This window comes from Uranotaenia lowii, chromosome 2 (genome assembly GCF_029784155.1).
Source record: "Uranotaenia lowii strain MFRU-FL chromosome 2, ASM2978415v1, whole genome shotgun sequence".
Classification (NCBI taxonomy): domain Eukaryota; kingdom Metazoa; phylum Arthropoda; class Insecta; order Diptera; family Culicidae; genus Uranotaenia; species Uranotaenia lowii.
Window position 1 is genome coordinate 425,739,728 of NC_073692.1, and position 24,070 is coordinate 425,763,797.

At 37.4% G+C, this 24,070-nt stretch overlaps 5 protein-coding genes across 5 annotated transcripts in view; all 5 read left to right on the forward strand.

The window, feature by feature from the left end:
• Nucleotides 1–857: 857 nt before the first annotated feature.
• Nucleotides 858–3,937, forward strand: LOC129747596 (uncharacterized MFS-type transporter C09D4.1-like). The gene is made up of 3 exons (XM_055741885.1): nucleotides 858–2,395; nucleotides 2,749–2,926; nucleotides 3,567–3,937. Exons 1-3 carry the CDS (start codon nucleotides 1,086–1,088, stop codon nucleotides 3,762–3,764), a joined length of 1,686 nt encoding a protein of 561 aa, XP_055597860.1. The 5' UTR covers nucleotides 858–1,085; the 3' UTR covers nucleotides 3,765–3,937.
• Nucleotides 3,938–4,432: 495 nt separating this feature from the next.
• On the forward strand, nucleotides 4,433–13,850 carry LOC129746972 (major facilitator superfamily domain-containing protein 8-like). The gene is made up of 5 exons (XM_055740961.1): nucleotides 4,433–4,572; nucleotides 11,844–12,029; nucleotides 12,089–12,747; nucleotides 12,816–13,505; nucleotides 13,568–13,850. Exons 2-5 carry the CDS (start codon nucleotides 11,847–11,849, stop codon nucleotides 13,749–13,751), a joined length of 1,716 nt encoding a protein of 571 aa, XP_055596936.1. The 5' UTR covers nucleotides 4,433–4,572; nucleotides 11,844–11,846; the 3' UTR covers nucleotides 13,752–13,850.
• LOC129746971 (major facilitator superfamily domain-containing protein 8-like) overlaps nucleotides 4,435–24,070 on the forward strand; it is a 23,028-nt gene continuing 3,392 nt past the window's right edge. The window contains exon 1 of the mRNA XM_055740960.1: nucleotides 4,435–4,572. The gene's annotated coding sequence lies outside the window, so the exon portion shown is untranslated. The remainder of the gene's footprint in view (nucleotides 4,573–24,070) is intronic.
• LOC129746976 (major facilitator superfamily domain-containing protein 8-like) lies at nucleotides 13,957–15,106 on the forward strand. Its single transcript, XM_055740963.1, has 2 exons — nucleotides 13,957–14,387; nucleotides 14,447–15,106. The coding sequence occupies exons 1-2, from the start codon at nucleotides 14,205–14,207 to the stop codon at nucleotides 15,104–15,106; spliced, it is 843 nt and encodes a 280-aa protein (XP_055596938.1). The 5' UTR covers nucleotides 13,957–14,204.
• Nucleotides 20,733–21,735, forward strand: LOC129746977 (major facilitator superfamily domain-containing protein 8-like). Its single transcript, XM_055740964.1, has 2 exons — nucleotides 20,733–21,000; nucleotides 21,063–21,735. Exons 1-2 carry the CDS (start codon nucleotides 20,818–20,820, stop codon nucleotides 21,720–21,722), a joined length of 843 nt encoding a protein of 280 aa, XP_055596939.1. The 5' UTR covers nucleotides 20,733–20,817; the 3' UTR covers nucleotides 21,723–21,735.

The window sequence follows — 24,070 nt, forward strand, 5'->3', positions numbered from 1 at the left end:
GAAAATGTCAAAGACGGCGAGTTGCTAAATTTTTCTAGAAAGATATGGTGAAAATAAGAAAAGGGGATCAAGTATCCCCACTCTCCCCTATCGTTTCTTGGGTATATGATATCAATGTACTTTTTTGAGGTTGCGGGCTATGGTAACCCTTTAATAGATACATATGACACACGTGGCCTGATCATATTGCCACCTTGCTGAATGTTTAGGAGGAATCCAGAACTAATCGAATATGCCCTCAACCTGAACATCGCCAAACATTAAATTAATATTGAATTTTAAAATAACTAATATATACAATGATTTAAATTTAAAATTCAATGAAAAAAAAAACGTCAAAATCGTTTCATCCATGATAAGACAAACTCAAATATCAATAATTTTATTTTTTTTTTTAAATATAGTAATTTTGTCGCCTGGTGCTCCTAAGTTGATCAAAGGAAATCTCTTCCAACCACCGACCGTGAAAACGTCTGTTGATACCTCATTACAAGATAATACAAAAGATTAGTGGAACAGCAGAATCTTGATTGGTTGGATCTAGTTTACCATTTCCTCTTGGATCTGCACATGCCACCCTCGCACCCGTCAGGCATGCCGACGCGAACGAATCAGATATAGTTTCTCTACCTAATCCTTGCAGGTACACGCTTAGCCAACAGTTCCCTGCACGCTGCTGACATACCGGACTATGAACGATGATGAATGGCACAGATTCGGTCCTCCTACTCCCTTCTGAAAGTCAATTTCTTTCTTATCTCTCTAGAAAAGGTAAACATAAAGTGTCGAGTTTAATTTTGCATTCGAATCCAAAACCATCGAGCGTCTCGGAACATCAGTCCAATCGTCACAGCCAGCAAGCAGCAGCTGAAGATAAGGGTCCGGATCTGGTTTATCTCAGACATTTTCTCATCTGATGGGCGACATAGTAGCTTTCTAGCGCGAGATGCATTCAGTCGAAGGAATAAGTTGATCGGGTGCTGGTTTGCAGCTAGACGAGCGCATCGCTACGCCTCGGCGGAAGCACGCTGTCCTCATTTCAGGCAAACTTCGTGTGACGTTAGCTGCTTGGAAAGTGTGATAAAATGAAAAACGATCGGATCTTTCACGAGAAAAGCTTGTTGGTGCAATCTTTAAAGATTAGCAGCAACTTAGATCGAAAGAAGTCACTCTCGACGTCGATCATTCCTTCGCAAAATCAAAACTATCTTTGTGTACCGTTGAAATATGGCGGACTGCAACAGACGCCGAAGGCAGCTGAAGCGGAAAATGCTTTCGAGGATATCGCTATTCACCTGCCAGTGGATAGCAAATCGTACCAATCGATACCACGATCGACTTCACAATCGACGCTGACGATACCAGAGAACTACAGCTTCACTTCAGTACACATTCAGAAATACAAACGAAGATGGGTGATGCTGGTTCTTGGGATGTTGAGCATAGCAATCTCCTACGTTCAGTGGATCCAGTACAGTATTATAGCGAATATTGCTATGAAGTATTATAGCGTTAGCTCGGTGTGGGTGGACTGGACGTCGATGATTTTCATGGTGGTGTATATCGTGTGCGTGTTTCCGGTTTCCTACGTCATGGATGTTCGGAATATGCGTCAAACGTGTGTGATAGGATCGGTTGGAACGGCTATTGGTGCGTGGATAAAAGTGTTCTCAGCCGATCCCGAACAGTTCAAGATGGTCCTATTGGGTCAAACTGTGACTGCATTCTCGCAAGTGTTCCTTCTTAGCATTCCATCTAGGCTGGCTTCGACGTGGTTTTCACCAGAAGAAGCATCCTCAGTTTGTGCTTTTGGAGTATTCGCAGCACAGCTGGGTACTGCGGCTGGTTTTTTCTTCACACCGATTGTTGTCTCCAACAGTGAGGATATTGCTCAAATCGGTATTGAGCTGCAAATCTTTTTGATGGCAATTGCTGGAATCTCTACGATGATCGCATGCATGGTGATTGCTGTTTTCAAATCGGCACCTCAGTTCGCCCCAAGCCACGTCCAGGCACTCCAGAGAACAATGAAACCGAAACGGAAAGATTACTGGCCAGCCGTTGGGAGACTGATGCATGATGACAACTTTCTGATTCTAGTAATATCCTATGGAATCAACGTTGGAATCTTCAATGCGTTCTCAACTCTGCTGAATCAGATTGTAACCAACTATTTTCCAACGGGTGAAACGGATGCTGGTCGGATTGGTTTGGCTTTGATCCTGCTCGGTTTGATAGGTTCGATGGTTTTCGGTTACTTGCTGGACACGATGCATAAATACAAAGCAATGGCTGTATGGGCCTGCCGACTGTCTGCCGTGACGCTAATCATTTTCGCTCTGGCTTTGGAAAGTCGATCGAAGAAACTCGTGTCTGTTGCGTCGGTGTTTCTTGGGTGAGTTGGGGTATATTAGCACTGATGAAACATGATTAAAGAATTCAGCTGTGTAATTAAAGTGAGATGAATGCTGGATAAAAAATCTCGTTTAACTATGCGTGAACTGTGCAAAAAGCAGAAGGTTGTTTAATTTCTTTATCTTCCTGCCAGATAAAGCTGTACATCATGCGAATTGCAAAAGTAAAATTCTTCTTTGGAAATTTCTTTTGAATAAAAAGTTAGAGAATCAGTTCGATTAGATGCAAAAGGGAATTTAGATCAGACATGTTGAATGACAAAAAATGTCGATTCATGCAATTCATATTTCAGCCGATGTATTTTAAATTTAATGTTTCGAAAAATCGTTTCAGGTTCTTCATGACGGGTTTCCAGCCGATCGGATACGAGTTCGCAGCGGAGCTAACATTTCCTGAACCGGACGGTCCGGTGTCAGGCATAATGAATATCTCCACACAGATCTTCGGTATAGCCATTACGTTGCTCATTTCCGGGATACAGGATATTCTTGGGGATTTTGTTGGAAACATGGTGAGTCGAGGGAATTGGTAGAATGAAATTATAAGATGGAGCCAGGGACCGAAAACACCACGAACACAGCAAGTGAAACATAACCTGATGATTCGACACATCTAAAACGAAGCTGTGCTTCGTCTGTGTTGATCTAATTTTGTTGCATGTCTACCGCGACACAGCACAGTGCTGTGTGCGACACAAGATCTGACACAGTGTTTCAAGGTGCCGGTCAACTATTTCAAAACATCTTGATTATTATTGTTATTCCTGCCAGCAAGCTTTTTGTTCGATTCGTTGTATCTGCCAGCAGTCTTCAATTCCTTCGTTCATTATTAACACGACCCCAACTTTTAAGTCGCACAAAAACAGGTTGATTGAAAAAAAGGAAGCTTTTTAAGATCAGATTAAAAAAAATACTATTCATCATTCGAAAGGGTCGAAGCAGCAATGAAAATCGCGCATTCAACTGTTTAAAATCACATCAAAAAATGATCTAAAATTTTGACACATTATGCATCACTTGTGCAAACACTGAACTCGAAAAAACAAATCTCAGAACAGACTGCTCTCTATCAATAGGCTATATTTTTCTGCTTTGTTTTTCTTTTTTGTTTTTCTGATTGTTTACTACAGCTTTAAATTTTCCAAATTACAGATATTCGCGGCATTTCTGCTGATCGACGCCAATGTTATCTCGCTGATCAAATCGGAATTGCGCCGGTACAACACCCACCTGGAGATCGAACATGAGGCGGCCAAGGAATTCGCTGAGGATGCTTTCGCGCACATGAACTCGCTGGCTAATAGCTACGAGGACATGCCCCTAAAGCTTAAAATAGACGACTGCGGCTAGCTTGGAGACGCATGGATTTTCTGACTTTTTTTAGATAAGTTCCAGCAAGGTGATAAAGAAGTTCATAACATGGACCATATGAAAAGTGGGGAAAATGTGACAACAAAGACTGCGTGAATCATTTTGTCAAACGAATTTGTGTACTCTAATCTGAATACGTATGTTAATAAATCATAAGAATGAAAATGACGTCACACGCCCGGTCTCAGCTCTTGGTTGTTGATAACGATCCCGTCTCACGCACACTCAGATAGATTGTTTGAGTTCGGCGTCGCGGCGCTTGTGAATGATCTTTGCTGTTTGCTTTCTGATTCGTTGTTTGCGAGATGGTGTGTGTGTGTCTTTCTTGTCGTTTCGTTTTTGTTTTCTGTCCATGTCCATCATTCAGGTCGCTGTCTCGAAAAGCCAGTTGCGTTTAGACGCTCGAGGTAGTTGGCGTGGATTGTTATCGTTGCGCGGTACTGTTTTGATTGAGCTTAACTTATCCGCGTCGTCGCCGTTATCTATATTCTTTGACTTCTTTATTCGTTTGCTAATTTTGTGTTCGGGTTTCACTGTCAGTTCCAGCAGAGGATGACAGAGATAAGCTAATCATTCCTTGCGCTTGCCGACTCGAGGTGATGAACGGCGTCTGGAAAGTCGACCCCGAAATTGGTACGCAGACAGATTGAGTTCAACCCTAAAGCCAGCAGTGTTTCGACGAGTAAAATGAAAGCTATTAAAGGAAACTAACTTGACCGCGGCTTGACTGAGACTCCCCGAAGGAGCAAAGAAAGTGGAAAACAAGTGTGGATTGTTATTTTTAATTGTAAGTATTTGTTCACTGTTGCTCCCCCACATGAATGGTTTTTGTACGCGAACTGGTTTGAATGGTTTAAATCTGTTGCGCATGGGGTGATGTAGATAGGTACGATGCAAAGTCGCATATCGAATGCATTCTGCATAGCTAAACGTTCGGTTGAGCAATGCGATATCAACAAGTAGCAGGTACGTCGAGAAGCATGAGCAGAGGATTCAATCATGAAGGTCATTTTACGATGAAAGCAAAAAAAAAAAACAAAAAACCTAACCGAGTGTGGCAATCCGGTCTTCGATGCACTCTTGGGTATTGTGAGATAATACGCACCACGCGTAAAGAAATGAGGCGTCTTCATTAGGATTAAATATTGAAGAGCTGAGAAGAATTAATCTGTAATCCCCTGGTACTACGATATTCATCTTTGGGATTGTGGTAACAAAAATAAGTGTTAATTGAGAAATTTTCAAAATTGTGTGTGACTAGATAACATTTGGTCAAAATCAATAAACAGAAAAAAGAAGGAACAAGATAACGTTTCTATAAATTGATACGCACCAGGGGTATTAACGGTACTGCCCAAAGAAGAAAAAATGGCAATGAACGATAAAGACGAGTAGCGGATCAATGTTTCGCGATATGTGCGTTGAAGACCGAATCTTGGCTGGCGTTCTCGTTGAAATTGCACATTTCAATCTATGAGATGAGACCGGGTGTTAATTTATTCCATACAATAACAGGTTGTTCAACTCTTTACCGAGTTAACCCCTGATATCACATATAGCTAACTACCCGTTATTGGAACCAGATAAATACTACGATATCGAAAGCAAACAAATATACACCTATAATACATTGAGATTACCCCTATCGATCAATTCCGGTTGGTAGCTAAGTTTGTCCGACGAATGAAAACCTAGCGAGGCTAAAAATATGAACAAAATATTATGGGTCATATCGTTGAATATCTAACTAGAAACTTGTTCAACATCTCCTTGCTTGTTATGTGCTTTAGAAAACCCCTAACAAGTCAGGGCAGATTGGTGAGTAAGACTTCAAGACCGAAAAAAGAACCTGATCTACCATAATAAGTCAGAGTTTTTCACGCTCATATACATCAGTTTGGTGGCAATCAAAAGTTACCATTAGACGCGGATTCCGGTTGAGAAAAAAAATGCGGGGCGTTTAAAGCAATTAGCAATGCTATTAGATTCACAAGTTGATACTGATTGTAGGGTAATTAATACGAAAACGAAAGTCAGAAGAAATTTATAACTCATTAAAGCTTAAATCTGTATTAATTAAATGTTTGAAATAATTATTGCGATAATGTGATCAAACCTTTAAATCCAAACTCTTTATTTTGAATTTTCACTTATAATATCTGACTTTTTTCATTGGTTTTATTATGCTCTCTGATTGATATTAAACATATTCATATTGATAAATTTACAAATTTAGTTTCTGAATTCTGAATCTAATTACATGTTTGTAAATTCTCAATTCCAAATTATGAATCGGATTTCTATTTTCTCAATTCTTAATTGAAATTCTAAATCTGAATGTTGAAATTGAATTCCGAATCTAAGAATAAAGTAAACACTGTTTAATTGGTTTTTAATTAAAAAATTTTGGCTCACCTCTGAAAATTGATTTTTGAAGAAAGAATTCTATAAGGACTTGCAGGGCAAATTAGGGTATACCTTTAAAAGTTTTCCTTTCCGGCAATTTGCATCTCAACAAACAAACTTTGTTTTTAATGTAAAAACGAATGAAAACATTTGGACATTTATAGTTTTTGAAGTATTTGTAATGTCATAACGCATAAAGCACCAATTGCAGTAATTTTTGGGTTTGTTCGAACTAAAGTTAACATTTTTCTGTAAAAAATGATTTAAAAAAAAGCATAAGGGTGCTGCATACATTTCGGGGTAAAAAATACTACAAAAAAATCAACTAGCTGAAATCAAAAAATTAATATTTGGATGGATGATATTTTGAAAATAATGTTCCAGCATATAAAATCGAAATTTAAAAGGCGAATCTTCCATTTGCGTTTTGTTGCATTTTAGCCCAGACTGGTAACAGAATTATAAAAAAATTATTTGAAAAAAAAAAATTTTGTGACTGTCCGAAAATATAAAATTTTTTACATCTATTGCACGATATTTTAAGATTTCTATGAGAATCGGAAACTTTGGTTCTCTTAAGATCAGGATGGTTTCCTTAAGTTAAGGTCATCTTGACATTCTACTTACATTTCCAGATTGTGAACTTAAGTAGATTGATTTATATCTCACTAACAGTTAGGCTTTTACTAAAATCTAAACTTCGTATTTGAAAACATTTACTACCCCGTCAATGCAAGGACATTTCAAGGAAGCCAATTTAACCCTCATCCGCATTAGATTTCATTACCCTAATCAGCACTTGTGGTGTCAATTTGACACCACAAGCTCAAATCGTTATAACTTTTGGCGTGTTAGACCGATTTAAACAAAACTTACATCAAAAGAAACCTTGTAATGTCAGTGAAATATGTTTAGAACATTATATATACAGCTAAAGTTACTAGTTTTCTCGTTATTCAGCATGAAAGAAAAAAAATCTGAAAAAACATGCCTCACGAAAACTGCTGTAGTTCATATGTTACACGTCCAAAAAAATATTTGCCTTATGCATATGAAAGCTGAAGTTAATGTCTACATCATGAAGACAAGAAATATTTTTTTAAATTTTTTTTAATGAAATGGTCACAAAAAGTTCAAAAAAGTGGTCTGAAAAACCTACTTTTCATTCGATTGCTAGTAAATACTGTTTGAGCGATGGTAGAGTTTTGAAAAAAATATGACTACAAAATGTATTAAAATTCCAACATTTTGCTGTCTTTAGATTTTTGATGCAACAAAAATTGAATTTACTGGAATTTTTCAAAGTTCACTACTTTGCGCGATTTTTTTACAAATTGAAATTTTATCTGTTTTTGTGGTCCACCGTTAGGTTGTACCCGGATTATCAGTGCTTTTACTTTGTTTGGACCAACCAAGAGTATATTCATTGGAAAGCACATTTAATCTACATTCTAGTGAGGTGCTGCAATTCACGCTGTGAGATTTCACAAAAATATGAAAATTTTAACCATAAAATCATTCCTGAATTTCTAGAACTACAAGCACCTCGTCCAGCAAAACGTGTTTGTTTGCTCTCCGAGTAGGTACGGTGGGTGGTGATTCGGGCAGAGAGCGAAGCCGACAGACGAAATAATGAATGCAGCTTTCATATGCATAAGGCAAATATTTTTTTGGACGTGTAACATATGAACTACAGCAGTTTTCGTGCGGCATGTTTTTTCAGATTTTTTTTCTTTCATGCTGAATAACGAGAAAACTTGTAACTTAAGCTGTATATAATGTTCTAAACATATTTTACTGACATTACAAGGTTTCTATTGATATAAGTTTTATATGAAGTTCATAATAATTCATACGACTTAAATAGATTTTACTTTTGTGGTGTCAAAATGACACCAAAAGTCGGAAAAGGGAGTTTTTTTGTCCAGGCTTCCAGGGTTCGTCCATAAAAAAAGTAAAGATGCAATATTGAAGAACTTTAGAATTCATTTAGGGTCCCCGAAGAAATTTTTGTGTTTTGAAGCTTCTGAAAAAAGTTACAAGCCTTCAAACTTGCAATGGTGTCAAAATGACACCCTAATGCGGATGAGGGTTAAGAGTTAAACGCGGCTTCGTAAAATATGCTTTACGGCGCGCCGTCTTTCCATAGACCGCTCCAATTTCCGAAAGTGTACCCTGATATGCTTAACCACACTAAAGCAGCGTCGTATTAACCCTCATCCGCATTAGATTTCATTACCCTAATCAGCACTAGGAGTGTCATTTTGACACTCCAAGCTAAAATCGTCATAACTCTCTTTATATCTAACCGATTACAATGAAACTTATATCACTAGAAACCTTGTAATGCCAGTAAAATATGTTTAGAACATTACATATAGCTAAAGTTTCTCGTTTTCTCGTTATTCAGCATGAAAGAAAAAAAATCCGAAAAAACATGCCTCAGGAAAACTGCTGTAGTTCATATATTACTTGTCCAAAAAAATATTTGCCTTATGCATATGAAAGCTGAAGTTAATGTCTACATCATGAAGCCAAGAAATATTTTTTTTAAATTTTTTTTAATGAAATGGTCACAAAAAGTTCAAAAAAGTGGTCTGAAAAACCTACTTTTCATTCGATCGCTAGTAAAAACTGTTTGAGCGATGAAAGAGTGTTTTAAAAAATATGACTACAAACTTCATTGAAATTCTAACATTTTGCTGTCTTTAGATTTTCGATGCAACAAAAATTGAATTTACTGGAATTTTTCAAAGTTGGCTACTTTGCGCGATTTTTTCACAAGTTGAAATTTTATCTGGCAGTGAATCTGGTGATTCGGGCAGAGAGCGAAGCCGACAGACGAAATAATGATGCGTGTCGTGACAAGCAGACGTGAACTACTATCAATAGAAAATTTTCAACCAAAAAACGTACGACACGCATCATTATTTCGTCTGTCGGCTTCGCTCTCTGCCCGAATCACCACCCACCGTACCTACTCGGAGAGCAAACAAACACGTTTTGCTGAACGCGCTGCTAGTGGTTCTGGAATTCAGGAATGACTTTACGTTTATAATTTTCATATTTTTGTAAAATCTCACAGCGTAAATTGTTGCACCTCACTAGAATGTAGATTAAATTCCCTTTTCAATGGATATAGTTTTTATTGCTTCAAACGACGAGAAAGCACTGAAAATCCGGGTACAACATGACGGAGGACCACAAAAACAGATGAAATTTCAACTTGTGAAAAAATCGCGCAAAGTAGCCAACTTTGAAAAATTCCAGTAAATTCAATTTTTGTTGCATCGAAAATCTAAAGCACATGTTAGAATTTCAATGTTAGAATTTCAATAAAGTTTGTAGTCATATTTTTTAAAACACTCTACCATCGCTCAAACAGTTTTTACTAGCGATCGAATGAAAAGTAGGTTTTTCAGACCACTTTTTTGAACTTTTTGTGACCATTTCATTAAAAAAAATTTAAAAAAATATTTCTTGGCTTCATGATGTAGACATTAACTTCAGCTTTCATATGCATAAGGCAAATATTTTTTTGGACGAGTAATATATGAACTACAGCAGTTTTCCTGAGGCATGTTTTTTCGGATTTTTTTTCTTTCATGCTGAATCACGAGAAAATTAGAAGCTTTAGCTATATATAATGTTCTAAACATATTTTACTGACATAACAAGGTTTCTATTGATATAAGTTTTAAATGAAGTTCATAACAATTCAAACGACTTAAATGGATTTTACTTTTGGAGTGTCAAAATGACACTCTAAGTCGGAAAAGGGAGTTTTTTTGTCCAGGCTTCCAGGGATCGTCCATAAATAAAGTAAAGATGCAAATTTAAAGAACTTTTGAATTCATTTAGGGTCCCCGAAGAAATTTTTGTTTTTTGAAGCTTCTGAAAAAAGTTACAAGCATTCAAACTTGAAATAGTGTCAAAATGACACTCTGATGCGGATGAGGGTTAACCTTATTTTTCTACCTTGACTTACCGTATCGACTCCGCATACATACTTCGACGTATCCATGGGGATACTTCGACAAGGCCAGTTTCTCTGAATGCGAAAGAAGCAAAGTCGAATGGCTAATTTTGAATTGAGCTATACAATGATACATGGATGGATCGAAGCAAGTGTTTCTGTTGTGCAGCACTCGGGCAGTGGAAAGGAGAGACTTGTCTAGTTGGTGGTAGAACTTGGAATACTTTATTTTCTATCTTAACATCCTATTCATAGTGAAACCATTCCTATGGCTACATATCTAATTGTTTATAAATTATGTGTATGATGTTATTTGACTCGTCGATTGCTACGATAAGAAAAATCTCAACACTCCTTCTCAACATACTCATTCGCAGCCTCCTTATTGCCTTCTGCGGCTCCTCCTGAAGAAGGGGCTACTTCTCTTCAATGAACGACTTGACGACCTTCTATGACACCAGTTCGGACTCCCAATGGGATCTGGCAGGAGGATCTCCAGTGGCTTTCGGTCCGACGACCTCCCAATGGTTCTGGCCCGACGACTTTCCATGGCTCTGGTTTCGGCGCTCGAAGCTTCCTTTCCTCCTCGACGCCTTTTCTGACTTGACGATCTTCCATTATACCAGCCCTCCAACTTTCCATGGCTTTCGACCTACCAGTGATTCTGTTCCGCTTCTAATAGCTCCAACCCAACGATGTTTCATGACACCGATCCGACGACCCCTCAGTGGCTTCGGTCCGACGACTTCCAGTGGCACGATGACCTTCCTCTGACTCCCGACTCGCGGTCTTTCTAAGGATCCGACCAAACAACTTTCCGTGGCACCTGTCCGCCGACCTCCCATGTTTCCTGGCTTGTCGACCTCCACCTGGCTTCCCGATTCGACGATCTACCAGTTGGGTCCTAATCCGACAACCTTCCACGGTCTCCGGCTCGCCAACCTTCCAGTGGCCCCGGCTCAACGACCTTCTTATGGCTCTGCATCGAAAATCTTCCAGTGCCTCTAGTTCCTGCCTCGATAACTTCCCAATGGTTCCTGGTTCGTTGTCCTTCCGGGCTTTGGCTCGTTGTCCTTCCATCGGCGTTGGCACTTCTAGCCACTGTTGACTCCGATGCTTCTCCATTCAATAGTACTGAGTTCATAACCTGTTGAAGCAGCACTTGGGCAGTGGAAAGGAGAGACTTGTCCACGCCACCAGTGCTGGACCCATAACCTGTTGTGCAGCACTTGGGTCCTTGGGGAAAGGAGAGATCACTACTTGGGGGTACAAACTGGAATACTTTATTTTCGAATCTTAACATCATTTATAGTATAACCATCCCTATGGTTACATATCTAATTGTTTTTAAATTATGTGTATGTTTATATTTGTCCCATCGATTGCTACGATATGTCAAATCTCAACAGTTTATTTCTCTAATCGGACCTTGTACGGTAAGAAGTTTAGTCATAAAACGCTCCTGGCTCATTTTCAACACCTACACATACCCGTTGATGATCTGTCAACACAATTCAACATAGTGTACCATTTGTAGAATTTATGGTATCAATCTGGACGGTTTTTCAAAGCTGATAAAAAACTTTTGGCGTTCTCCAAGAAGATAGGAGGAGGCGCCAATTTCAGCTTTTGAAAAATACTACAATGATTGTTTTACGCTTTGCTATGAAATGCAGATCATGGAATTTCTCAAGCGCACGTTCATCAAACGACCTTCACCCGAGGATCTGGAGGATGGGTTGGAAACTGGCCCTGAGTACACCGCCCGATGGAACTCGATCCGGGTGATCTACTACACGATGTTCCTGATGTCCCTGGGATTCAGCATCATCCTCACTGGCGTCTGGCCATATTTGGACAAGGTTTGAACATACTTGGATGTTAGCATAGATTTTTATTAACTGAACCCTTTTTATTGCAGCTTGATCCTCATGCTGGCAAGGAGTTCATGGGCTGGATCGTGGCCGCTAATCCCGTTGGACAGATGATTTTCAGCCCCCTGGTGGGTTGGTGGAGCAACAGGCTTGGGTCGATTCGGTTACCACTACTGTGTTCATTAGCGTTGTTCTCGATTGCTAGCGGTATATACTCAACGCTAGAGGTGTTCAGCACTCATCAAAAGTATTGGATGTTGTATTCGAGATTCCTGATTGGAGTAAGCTCCTCAAACATCGCCGTCTGTCGATCGTATCTATCGGCAGCTACCAAGGTTAAGGAACGAACTGGTGCCGTTTCGATGGTGTCTCTGGCACAGACGCTGGGATTTATTGTGGGTCCAGCATTGCAGGGAGTCGTGACGCCCCTTGGAGATCAGGGCGTTCCTCTGTTCAGAAATAACTTGCATCTGAACATGTACTCGGCAACTGGATGGATCAACGTGTTCATGGGCATCATCAACTTCTGCCTGTTCCTTCCATTCATTTTCAAGGAGAAACGGATCGCGGCCAAAGAAGCAATGGTTCTGAAAGGCATGGAATCCGAAAAGGAAACGTGGAAAATTATGAAACCTGACTACGTTTCTGCCTGGTCGTTGATATTCGCGTTCTTCATATTGGTTTTCAATTTTGTGTTTTTGGAAACGTAAGTTAATTTAGTTTCAATTCCCATTTATATTTTGAAAAGCTAATTTTTGATTTGTTGAATTTTAGATTAGCCACGCCACTAACAATGGACATGTTTGCTTGGACAAAGGCAGAAGCTCTTTACTACATGGCTTGGGTGATGGCCGTTGGAGCGATTATTGCCAGTGTTACATTCGTTCTGATAGGACCGTTGTGCAAGAGATTCCCAGAGCACAATGTTTTGCTGTGGGGTGGATTCTTCCTCATGGTGCTCGGTCGAGCAGTTTACATTCCAATGGATAGTAATCCTCCAAAGTTGGCATACCCTGATAACGACACAGCGCCAGTTGCTCAGTTGTATGTTTATGGATCGAACTTTACGGAAGTTTATTCAAATTTGACTCGGATAGATTTCGCCGACAATTCAACGGATGGCCCGAAAATACAATTGGAACAAATGACACTGGGATGCCCGGTGACTCAAGAATGGTGCAAGACGACAAATGGCATGACGATATCACAATTTTTGATCGGTTACACATTTACCGCCATTGGGTATCCCATTGGTGTGACCTTAATTACTACGATTTTTTCAAAAATTCTTGGCCCTAGACCTCAGGGAACTTGGATGGGAATCATGACTGGTTCCGGATGCATGTCTAGAGCACTGGGTCCTGTATTTCTTTCAACTATATACACCAAGTTAGGGTTGTATTGGACTTTCGGAAGCACAGCTGTTACGATGGCCGCAACCATGCTTTGGTTGTGGTTTGTAAGGTAAGGTTTGCCCATTCCTCGTGAGATAAATATTCATCTAACTTTTTTTTTTGTATTTTCAGGGATCGGTTGATTCCTTTCGAGTACGATAACCCAATGGAGGGCAGAGAACTTTCGACGATGAATCGGAAGTTGGACGCCACCGCAGAGAAAACTGTTGCTAGTCCCGAGGAACTGGAGAGACTGAATGGAAACGAAAAGTCGACTGCGGAAGAAAAACCTCTAACAATCGAACAAAATCCGTAAAACTTAAGTCTGATATTTTTATTGGCTCAATCGCTACTTAAGAGTTTTTTTTTATAAATAATATGCCGATACTGTTCAAAGGGTATTGCAATGTTCTAATTGTAGAATGTTTGTTTTTCTCTAAGATGACAATTCTTGGCTATGTTTATACGTGTGATTATAGCCCTTTTTTTAACACTTTACATCGTATGTTCAAACGGGAACTGCGGAATTGCTTCCAGTGCAAGATGCTTATCAACTTTAGCCATTAGCAGACTCAAGAGCGGCGATCGGTTTCCATACAATCAAAACGCATGCTGTTCATCGAAGGCGTAATCTCGGATGATGGGTTCTCATTTCTATAATTACTTTCATCGCGTGCAGTTCACTGTAAGGATCGGTTGTAAATCAAAATTTAAAAACGTGGTTTTAATTTACGATCAGTTCGGTTGCTAATTATCAGTGTTTCTCAGTATGGCTCAATGGGTCAAATTTCTGTCGTTGAAACAATCTGAACGAAATCGCGCGTTAGGACTGGAAACCGACGAAGAGTATCGTAAAAGATGGATTTCTATCAGGATTATTTACTTCAATGGTTTTCTTATTTACCTGGCCTTTGGAAATATTACAACTAGCGCTTGGCCTTACTTGAAATCCGTGAGTTGCTTGGATCTTTATTTATTGAATGGAATCACATAATTGTTGTACTTTTTCAGTTAGATCCAGAAGCCACCAAAACTTTCCTATCGTATGTTTTTGGAATACCATCCGTGATGCAGCTGGTGTTTGCTCCGGGATTTGGATATTGGAACAACAAACTGTCGTCCATTCGAATGCCTATGCTCCTCTTCTTGGTGATCTACGTGATCGGAAACACACTTTATGCCGTCCTGGAGGAAATACCCGATCATCGAAGGCACTATATGCTTGTTTCACGAGCATTTGTGGGGATTGCTTTCGTGTGTTGCGCCATTTATCGGGCATACGTTTCGACGGCCACAACAGTAGCAGAACGGACCAAAACCATGTCCTATCTGGCACTTGCACAAGCCATCGGATTGCTTGCAGGATCCGTTTTTCAGTCCCTGTTTGCGTTGCTAGGTGAGGAGGGATATCGTGTGGCTGGATTGTTCCAACTTAACATGTACACCGCCAACGGATGGATCTGCGTTGTTTTGGGTGTCATTAACATCATCCTTATGATGCCTGGCATCTTCGAAGATCAGGCAATCGCCGTTAAGGAAGCTATGAAGGGTACGGGTATGGCCACCAGCAAGGATGTGTACAAATCGCTTAAACTTCAATATTTGGCAACGTTTTTGATGGTGTTGGCTTTTGGACTCCTAATGTTCGTCTATTCTGCATATCAAACGTAAGTATTTCGGAATTCAATATCACTTGTTATGTAATTCTTAATATACTTTCAAATCGTTGAGTACTGCACATTCACATGATAACGCTCACCGCATTTAGTATGCTCCCGTTTCATAAAAGTCTGAGAACAAAACAATAAAATTTGAAATTGATATGAAGCTCAATGAACCAGTACGAAAGATCACTTTCGGTCTTATCGATGCGTCCAAAAAGCACATTGTGTTTAGTTGAAATCTTGGAACATATAGTTCGTTAATGAACAGCGGTTGTCTAGAGGTTATGGGCTCAGGAAAATGGTATTATTTTATTAGGTTATCTCTATCTATTGGACTCAATTTGGCAGAGTCCAAGTAAGATTGGCTCTCCACGTGCATCAGTTTAATTGAATTTTGTTTTCATGGTTTGGAGTTATCTTGATTTTCATCATCATAATTTTTCAGAGACTGTTTTTTGCATTTTGTGTGATGATTGAAAACTATTCTATGCAAACGTGTACTTTATTTCTTTTAACACGCTTACTTGGAATTTATACATAAATACATTCTGGCATCTATACGGTGAAACGTTGAAAAATATACCTAGTAGGTTTAATTTTTTTTTTAAAGATGCCGCTGTTTATGAGATTTGTGTAAAAAATGCTTTCAAATGTTCGTTATGACGATCTTTCACATCTTACATGACTCACATGACAATAGTTACAAAAGCATTCAAAGTTCACATTTGGCTGAGTGAATGGTACTCAAGCGAGTTGAAAATATTTTTTTTCGTTGGCCTATATGTGCGTTTATAAGCCTATCACATATTAAAATCTATTGCCACATCGTTTAAAATACGCATGGTTAAATCAGGCATAAGGTTATTTATGAAACGGGGATCCATGACTGATTTAAAGTTCCTTCTAAATTCTAAACTCTAGAAATTCTAAAATGACCTTAAATCGACTCAGTCTAATGTCTTATGTTAAAACGTATCTTTAGGTGTAATTTCAATGTTTTTTTTCATGTTTTTTGATTCATAGATCTGAAAAAGTAGGGGAGAGTGGGGTATCATGGGCCACTTTTTTTCTTTCTTTCATAACTGCTTTATTAGAAAAGATAAAATGAAAAAAATAATGGAAAGGTTTCCTACATTTTTGAGGTATCATTAGGCATTTTTTGTTATTTTTTAAATACATTAATTTTCCGAGTTTTGACTGTTTTAAAAAAAGTATTTTTTTTTTATTTTGAAAAAAATGTGGGGAAACGTGGGCCACCAAATCCAAATTGACTAGATAACGTTCAAAGTTTATGAGTTGACCCAAAACTGAAATTTCATTATTCATTTAGTTATTTTAAAGCGATTTCAGATGGGGAAACTAAAAAGAGAGTTGTGTATGATCGAATAGATTCCAAAACCTGGCTCGCGAATGTTTCGGCAAAATTCCATATATAGGATTTTTGTTCGTCTCAATCGCATTAGAAAAGATGGACAAAACATTTTTCATAATTCTTCATTTTGCATAAGAATACTTTACAAATAGTAATAACGTATTTTAAGTTCAGAACGTGTATAAAAACCCCAAAATATAGGTGGCCCAAGATACCCCACAAAATGTGGCCCACGATTCCCCACAAGCAATGATTTGGATATTGGCTGCGTTTGTGTGACCTATTTATGTTTCATCGAAAATTCCTTTTCCATGTGAAAGTACATGACAAAACCAAGATCATAAGCGTATGTGCATATTTTTGTTATGTAGTTGAGGTCTTGCACGGATGCATTTTTGCAGGTGCTTGTTTAAATATGTAAGTAATTTTTTCTAGGCTAGTTTCATAAAAGAAGCATATGATACGTACATAAGTCAACAACATATAGAAAAACATGCTTAGGCAAAGCGACGACGATGACAGTGGGATTGGGATTTTTATCTCAACACACAGCTGAGATATTTGAAGTGGCCCACGTTTCCCCATGGCCCACGTTACCCCACTCTCCCCTACTATTTTAGGAACCGAAATTTCTTAGCAAACATTTTTGTAGCTATATTTCGCCACAAACTTTGTTATATGTTTCATATACATTGTAGAATCATCGCATAAAACTCGAAAAAACAGCATTTACCCACTAAAGTGGAGGCAATATAAATACATATTTTTGACTTCTGGCTTAATTCGGGTGACGGCTATATTTCCTGGGAGGCTCCGTCACATCAACAACGTGTGACGCTCTCTTACTCAAGCTAGCCGCTCAGTTAAGCCACACGTTGCAACGCTTGGAGTTCTCCTTCTTTACTTTCTCGCTCCGAGAATTTCTTTGGGCCTGGCTTGTAAAACTACCAAAATGAGCGTGGCGAAGAACGTGTTAAGCGATGAGAATTATACAAATTGGAAGATATTCGACACCTTATTCGTACATCCTGAAAGTATGCGAGAGAGCACAAGTTTTGCTCTTGATGCATGCAAACCGTTGCCAGCGAAAAAATATGCGCCTTCTCTCATAGGACAATTTTTCCAAATGATCCATATGATTTTTAGCAATTTGATTGCACTGCTTGTCGCAGAGAGAACAACTAGGCTGTTTCGTCACTTGAATCTCGCGCGAGAGAAAAAATTGGCAAACATGGCGGACTTTCTATCATATCCGATTTATACCGACTTTTAGTAACGATTTTATGATCGTTTATATAATTTGTAGGAATTGCGATTCGCATTAACATTGTAATGATTTGAGCTACCATTTTTAATACAATTCTCTATTTGCTGGGTTGTCTGATGACAATAACTTAACCTTCAAAACTAGGGTTTTACCTTATTTCTAACTTCAACGGTTTCTGAGAAAGTATCTGGTTATCGGTTTCAAAGAAAGTATCTGTTTTTAGGAAAAATATGCAAAATTTTTAAGAATGCGGGGGCTCCCATAAGGAGGGGGATGGTCCGATTCACCCAAAACTTTGAATTATTCTTATTTACATTACAATAAGTTATCCGAGGGCCAAATCGGAGAGGGTCGGTGCATTTTAACTGTCACTTGGTATGGGATGATCCATTTCTTGGTCGTGGTGATAAAAAGATGAAACATATTACTTTAAATTTTGTGTATAGTCCCTTTAGTTCAAAAACACATTGCAAGAAGTACACTTTATTAGCTTTGGAGAACAGCGTTTCATAGGAAAGGTACTTCACTCGACTGCGGTTTATTGGACTATACTTTTATTTTGCTGCTTTTAGTATAAGCTTGCCAGATTGACCAGTTTTATCCGGACTTGCCAGGATATTTAAAATAAAATTAGGTAAAAATCCGGTTCGGCCCGGTTGCCCGGACGTTGTTGCCCGGAAAAAGGATGGACTGTGCCACTTTATTTAGAAAATTTTTTTAGTCATAAATAACAAAAATTGAGGAAATATTAAATCATCATTAACGGTTTTTTATGAGGGGCCGTTCAGATACCACGTGGACAGAAAAATGAGTTTTTTGACCCCCTCCTCCCCCTCCGTGGACAAGCGTGGACATTTGGTAAACCCCTACCCCCCTCCCCGGATGTCCACGTGGACACATTTAAAAAAGTTTTTATTTTAAATACCTATAACTTGACAGTTAGAAAACACCACTTTGTGCCTTTTTGTTATAGGAATGGCTGAAATTGTAAAACCGAATAAGAATTTCCTGATATAAATTTTTTTTTAAATTTTAAATTTCTTAATTATCATATTTATCACTTGCTTTCAAGTAGCTACTTATTCTTAAACTGGCAAGGTATGCCAGTTTAAGATTTTGATTTAAACAACTTAATATTTATTCACCTTTAGAAAAAAAAACTGAAAGTAAATATGTCCACGTGGACATGACTCAAACCCCTACCCCCCTCTCCGTGGACAAGCGTGGACATTTCCATACCCCCCTCCCCCCTTAAGTTGTCCACGTGGTATGTGGACGGCCCCTGAGCTTTCAATACGATTTGAAATCTGCTGATGTGTTTTAATGAAAAAAAAAAATCAATTGTTGTTCTTCTAGAGTTTTGTTGAATAATTCCTGAGTTTTGACCAAATTTGCTCGGATATTGCATAGATTTTGGATTACATATTTTGCAATGAAATGCCCGGATTTTGCCAGGTTTTAAGTTAAAACTGCCTAAATTTGTCCGGCTCGGAGCCGTGCGGGAAAAGTTCTGGCAACCCTACGCTAATACAATAGAACCTAGCTTGAGTAGAGGTAGTGTTCGCAAAGGCTTATTTTACTCTTTACTCTCTGATTTACTTAATCCTAATATGGAAATGAACGACATAAACGAACAAACCATGTGAATTTTTGATGAAAAATTGGTATGAGATTATTGATTCGTTGTGTTGCTTCGGTAATCCTCGTGCTTTTCAATGATCCATAAGTGAACTTTTTGATTCCATATTGCACCCGTTTCGAACATCTGCGGACCATGAGAGCTACATTTATTTAGTTGGAATCACAAGCTTTGAAAATAAAAGAGTTCCTATAAATCCCGATTAAACAAACCTGCTATTTATCCAAGAATTTTCACTTATCCCCTAAACAAGTTCAATAAAATCTTAAGTGAACCTCCATCACTTAGTTGAAAGGTCTTTCAAATAAAATCGATTCAAACAATGTTAAATTATCAACGGAAAAGATCGTCCAACGAACTTTCTGAAGTCGTTGCCACAACATTTCTCACCACAGAGCCACACTAATGTCGAATTGTACCCGAAGAGCTGCGCAAGAAAGGGTAGAAAACAATGTTTCTTTTGAAAAGCACAAATCAGCATATTTACCCGAATTGAATAAATACAATTAAGTGTCACACGCAACTGTTTGATGTTGCGACTGACTGTAGTGAAGTTTAATCGTTTGAAGTGTTAACATATTCGAGCCGTCCGATTCGTTATTGATCGTTTTCGAATGGATCTTGGATCTTCATCGGTGCATAGCAATGGATTTTTCAACTGACTCGGAATCGAAAGATAAGATTTAAGTTAAAAAAAATAAAAGGGAGAAAGTGGAAATCTTGTTATGGCGCAGTGATAATTTTCATGAACACTGTAATATCGTTTTAAAACTTTAACCAGCAAATTTATTTCGGTCTTTTTTTTTATTGTGAAATTCATTGTTCACACCGAATCGAATATGATGTTGACTTAAGATGTTTTCGTGAAACATCTTACTTTCCACAAAATTTTGACTTAGAACAATGTTGTTTGAAGCAAATTTATATTTTCTTTTATCGCTGGTGTTGAAAAAGAGTAGCTATTTGAATAATTTGGCTTTTTCTCCAATGAACCATTTTTTTTTCTGAACAGTGTTTTTTTTTATGTTTCCGTCGAAGAAACAAAAGTAATTTAGCGACAGCAATGGAAACCATAATACAAGGGAGCTTACTTCCACCTGTAAGGTGGATAGCGTTTGCAAAAACAAAAAAAAACCGCGCTCAATAGTAATGACTAAGGTCATTTTATAATATCAATCTCGCTACTGGAGGAGGCTCATTCAGCCATCATTGATAGGGGCTTAGTATTTTGAATTGAAACCGTTCTTATCAGTGACGAAACGAACGGACGGATGAACGATAGGGAATCAGAATTGAAAATGTAAGCAATGATGGTTTCTTGCTCTGTCCAACAAGTGTTCTGCACCATGACTTGTAGTTGCTTTTTGGAAATCGAAGTGATTCGAGTTGTATTGGGGTTTTATGTAATCGATTTTCGTGATTTTTTAACACGAATGCGCAATGGCGCCTTCAACAAATTTTTGGAAAACACAACAGAAAGAAAGTGATCGTACATTGGGTTTGGAAACCGAGGAAGAGTGCCGAAAACGATGGATCTCAATACGTATCATCTACTTCAACGGTTTTTTGGTTTATTTGGCATTTTCCATTATTGGAACCAGCGTTTGGCCTTATCTGAATTCAGTGAGTATTGCAGGTCGTATTGGCTGAAAATTTCAAGCATTGACAAATTTGAACTTACATAGGTTGATCCGGATGCTGGGAAAGTATTTCTCACTTATGTATTCGCCATTCCATCGCTAATGCAACTGGTGTGCAGCCCTCTGTTTGGCTGGTGGAACAACAAGTTGTCGTCCATAAGAATGCCAATGGCCTTGTTTTTGATACTGTTCATAATTGGACAGATAATGTATTCTACTGTCGAAGAATTTCCGGTGCACCGGAAATATGTGATGTTAACAGCTCGTGCTTTGGTAGGAATTTCGTCGGTTTGCTGCACGATTTATCGGGCATATGTCTCATCGGCCACTACAGTTGCCGAGCGTACCATGACCATGTCCATACTTTCACTGGCTCAAACTCTTGGAATTTTGGCTGGATCCGTGTTCCAATCTCTGTTTGCCATATTCGGCGAGGAAGGATACAGAGTCCTGGGTCTGTTCCGGCTTAACATGTACACCGCAAGTGGCTGGTTCTGCGCAGTTTTGGGAGTCGTTAATTTAGTACTGATGCTGCCCTCGATATTCCAAGATCAGCTGATAGCGGTGAAGGAAGCAATGAAGGGCTTAGGAGTGACCGATAAAAAGGATGTCTACAAGACACTGGAGTTGCAGCATTTGGCGATCTTATTGATGTTGGTAGCTTTCGCCCTTTTGATGTTCGTTTATTCTGGCTATCAAACGTGAGTACTGCCAATTGATTTCTTTTAGTAGCATAGAAATTGAATTTCAAATTCTAATCTTATCTGAAAGATAATTCTTGAGCATGTGGTTAACTATATGTCTGTGGTTAAAACACAAATTAAAATAATATCTTGTAGAAGAGATTTGGAACATTTTTAAGTTTCATCGTTCCAAAATTGAATAAGTAAAAGTCGTCCTAATTTTGCCTTTCCAAAGAAAGTAAAAAAACCCACAAATAATGTTACCTTCGTTTTTTTTATTGACGAGCCACTTGAAATCGCTTGCATTGTAAGAAACTAGATAAACATTCAGGTGAGGTACGGTGTAACAGAATGAAGTCTCTTCGTCGTGCTCTGTTTGGTATTTGTGGCCTTTTTTTTAATTCAAGTCACTTGTCACGCTTTTGATAGGCTTCTTCCTCCTCTTTTTGATGAGTTTGATATTATTATAGCGCAATTTCCAGATACGCTCTCAATCATGATAATTTCAATAGAAAACAGATGAGTTGATAAAGACATCCGGACGTGTCGCCAATGACAAATCTGCACGTTTTAAGGTAATGTGTAGCAGATGGGATAACGTTTTAAGGTAATCTGCAGCGATATCATTTTGGTTTCCGAGCACCCTAGTAAAAGTAAAATTTAAATCTTTTTTGGTTACTCAAAACAAATGGTTGAGAGCTTGAAATTGAAATAATTTGATTCAAAATTCGCATGGAATCAAATGAAAACCAATCACGAATACCACAAAAATAACAACAATGACAAAAATGACAAAAATGACAAAAATGACAAAAATGACAAAAATGACAAAAATGACAAAAATGACAAAAATAATGACAAATATGACAAAAATGACAAAAATGACAAAAATGACAAAAATGACAAAAATGACAAAAAAAATGACAAATATGACAAAAATGACAAAAATGACAAAAATGACAAAAATGACAAAAATGACAAAAATGACAAAAATGACAAAAATGACAAAAATGACAAAAATGACAAAAATGACAAAAATGACAAAAATGACAAAAATGACAAAAATGACAAAAAATGACAAAAATTACGAAAAATGACAAAAATGACAAAAAATGACAAAAATGACAAAAATGACAAAAATGACAAAAATGACAAAAATGACAAAAATGACAAAAATGACAAAAATGACAAAAATGACAAAAATGACAAAAATGACAAAAATGACAAAAATGACAAAAATGACAAAAATGACAAAAATGACAAAAATGACAAAAATGACAAAAATGACAAAAATGACAAAATGACAAAAATGACAAAAATGACAAAAATGACAAAAAATGACAAAAATGACAAAAATGACAAAAATGACAAAAATGACAAAAATGACAAAAATGACAAAAATGACAAAAATGACAAAAATGACAAAAATGACAAAAATGACAAAAATGACAAAAATGACAAAAATGACAAAAATGACAAAAATGACAAAAATGACAAAAATGACAAAAATGACAAAAATGACAAAAATGACAAAAATGACAAAAATGACAAAAATGACAAAAATGACAAAAATGACAAAAATGACAAAAATGACAAAATGACAAAAATGACAAAAATGACAAAAATGACAAAAATGACAAAAATGACAAAAATGACAAAAATGACAAAAATGACAAAAATGACAAAAATGACAAAAATGACAAAAATGACAAAAATGACAAAAATGACAAAAATGACAAAAATGACAAAAATGACAAAAATGACAAAAATGACAAAAATGACAAAAATGACAAAAATGACAAAAATGACAAAAATGACAAAAATGACAAAAATGACAAAAATGACAAAATGAAAGACAAAAATGACAAAAATGACAAAAATGACAAAAATGACAAAAATGACAAAAATGACAAAATGACAAAAATGACAAAAATGACAAAAATGACAAAATGACAAAAATGACAAAAATGACAAAAATGACAAAAATGACAAAAATGACAAAAATGACAAAAATGACAAAAATGACAAAAATGACAAAAATGACAAAAATGACAAAAATGACAAAAATGACAAAAATGACAAAAATGACAAAAATGACAAAAATGACAAAAATGACAAAAATGACAAAAATGACAAAAATGACAAAATGACAAAAATGACAAAAATGACAAAAATGACAAAAATGACAAAAATGACAGAAATGACAAAAATGACAAAAATGACAAAAATGACAAAAATGACAAAAATGACAAAAATGGCAAAAATGGCAAAAATGACAAAAATGACAAAAATGACAAAAATGACAAAAATGACAAAAATGACAAAAATGACAAAAATGACAAAAATGACAAAAATGACAAAAATGACAAA

Excerpts from the sequence above, each read along its gene's own strand:
- LOC129747596 (XM_055741885.1), top strand. The coding sequence starts at position 1,086 with ATGAAAAACGATCGGATCTTTCACGAGAAAAGCTTGTTGGTGCAATCT. Across the intron at positions 2,396-2,748 it reads GTTGCGTCGGTGTTTCTTGG|GTTCTTCATGACGGGTTTCC; the intron begins GTGAGTTGGGGT and ends AAATCGTTTCAG. Across the intron at positions 2,927-3,566 it reads GGGATTTTGTTGGAAACATG|ATATTCGCGGCATTTCTGCT; the intron begins GTGAGTCGAGGG and ends TCCAAATTACAG.
- LOC129746972 (XM_055740961.1), top strand. The coding sequence starts at position 11,847 with ATGGAATTTCTCAAGCGCACGTTCATCAAACGACCTTCACCCGAGGAT. Across the intron at positions 12,030-12,088 it reads TCTGGCCATATTTGGACAAG|CTTGATCCTCATGCTGGCAA; the intron begins GTTTGAACATAC and ends TTTTTATTGCAG. Across the intron at positions 12,748-12,815 it reads AATTTTGTGTTTTTGGAAAC|ATTAGCCACGCCACTAACAA; the intron begins GTAAGTTAATTT and ends GTTGAATTTTAG.
- LOC129746976 (XM_055740963.1), top strand. The coding sequence starts at position 14,205 with ATGGCTCAATGGGTCAAATTTCTGTCGTTGAAACAATCTGAACGAAAT. Across the intron at positions 14,388-14,446 it reads CTTGGCCTTACTTGAAATCC|TTAGATCCAGAAGCCACCAA; the intron begins GTGAGTTGCTTG and ends GTACTTTTTCAG.
- LOC129746977 (XM_055740964.1), top strand. The coding sequence starts at position 20,818 with ATGGCGCCTTCAACAAATTTTTGGAAAACACAACAGAAAGAAAGTGAT. Across the intron at positions 21,001-21,062 it reads TTTGGCCTTATCTGAATTCA|GTTGATCCGGATGCTGGGAA; the intron begins GTGAGTATTGCA and ends GAACTTACATAG.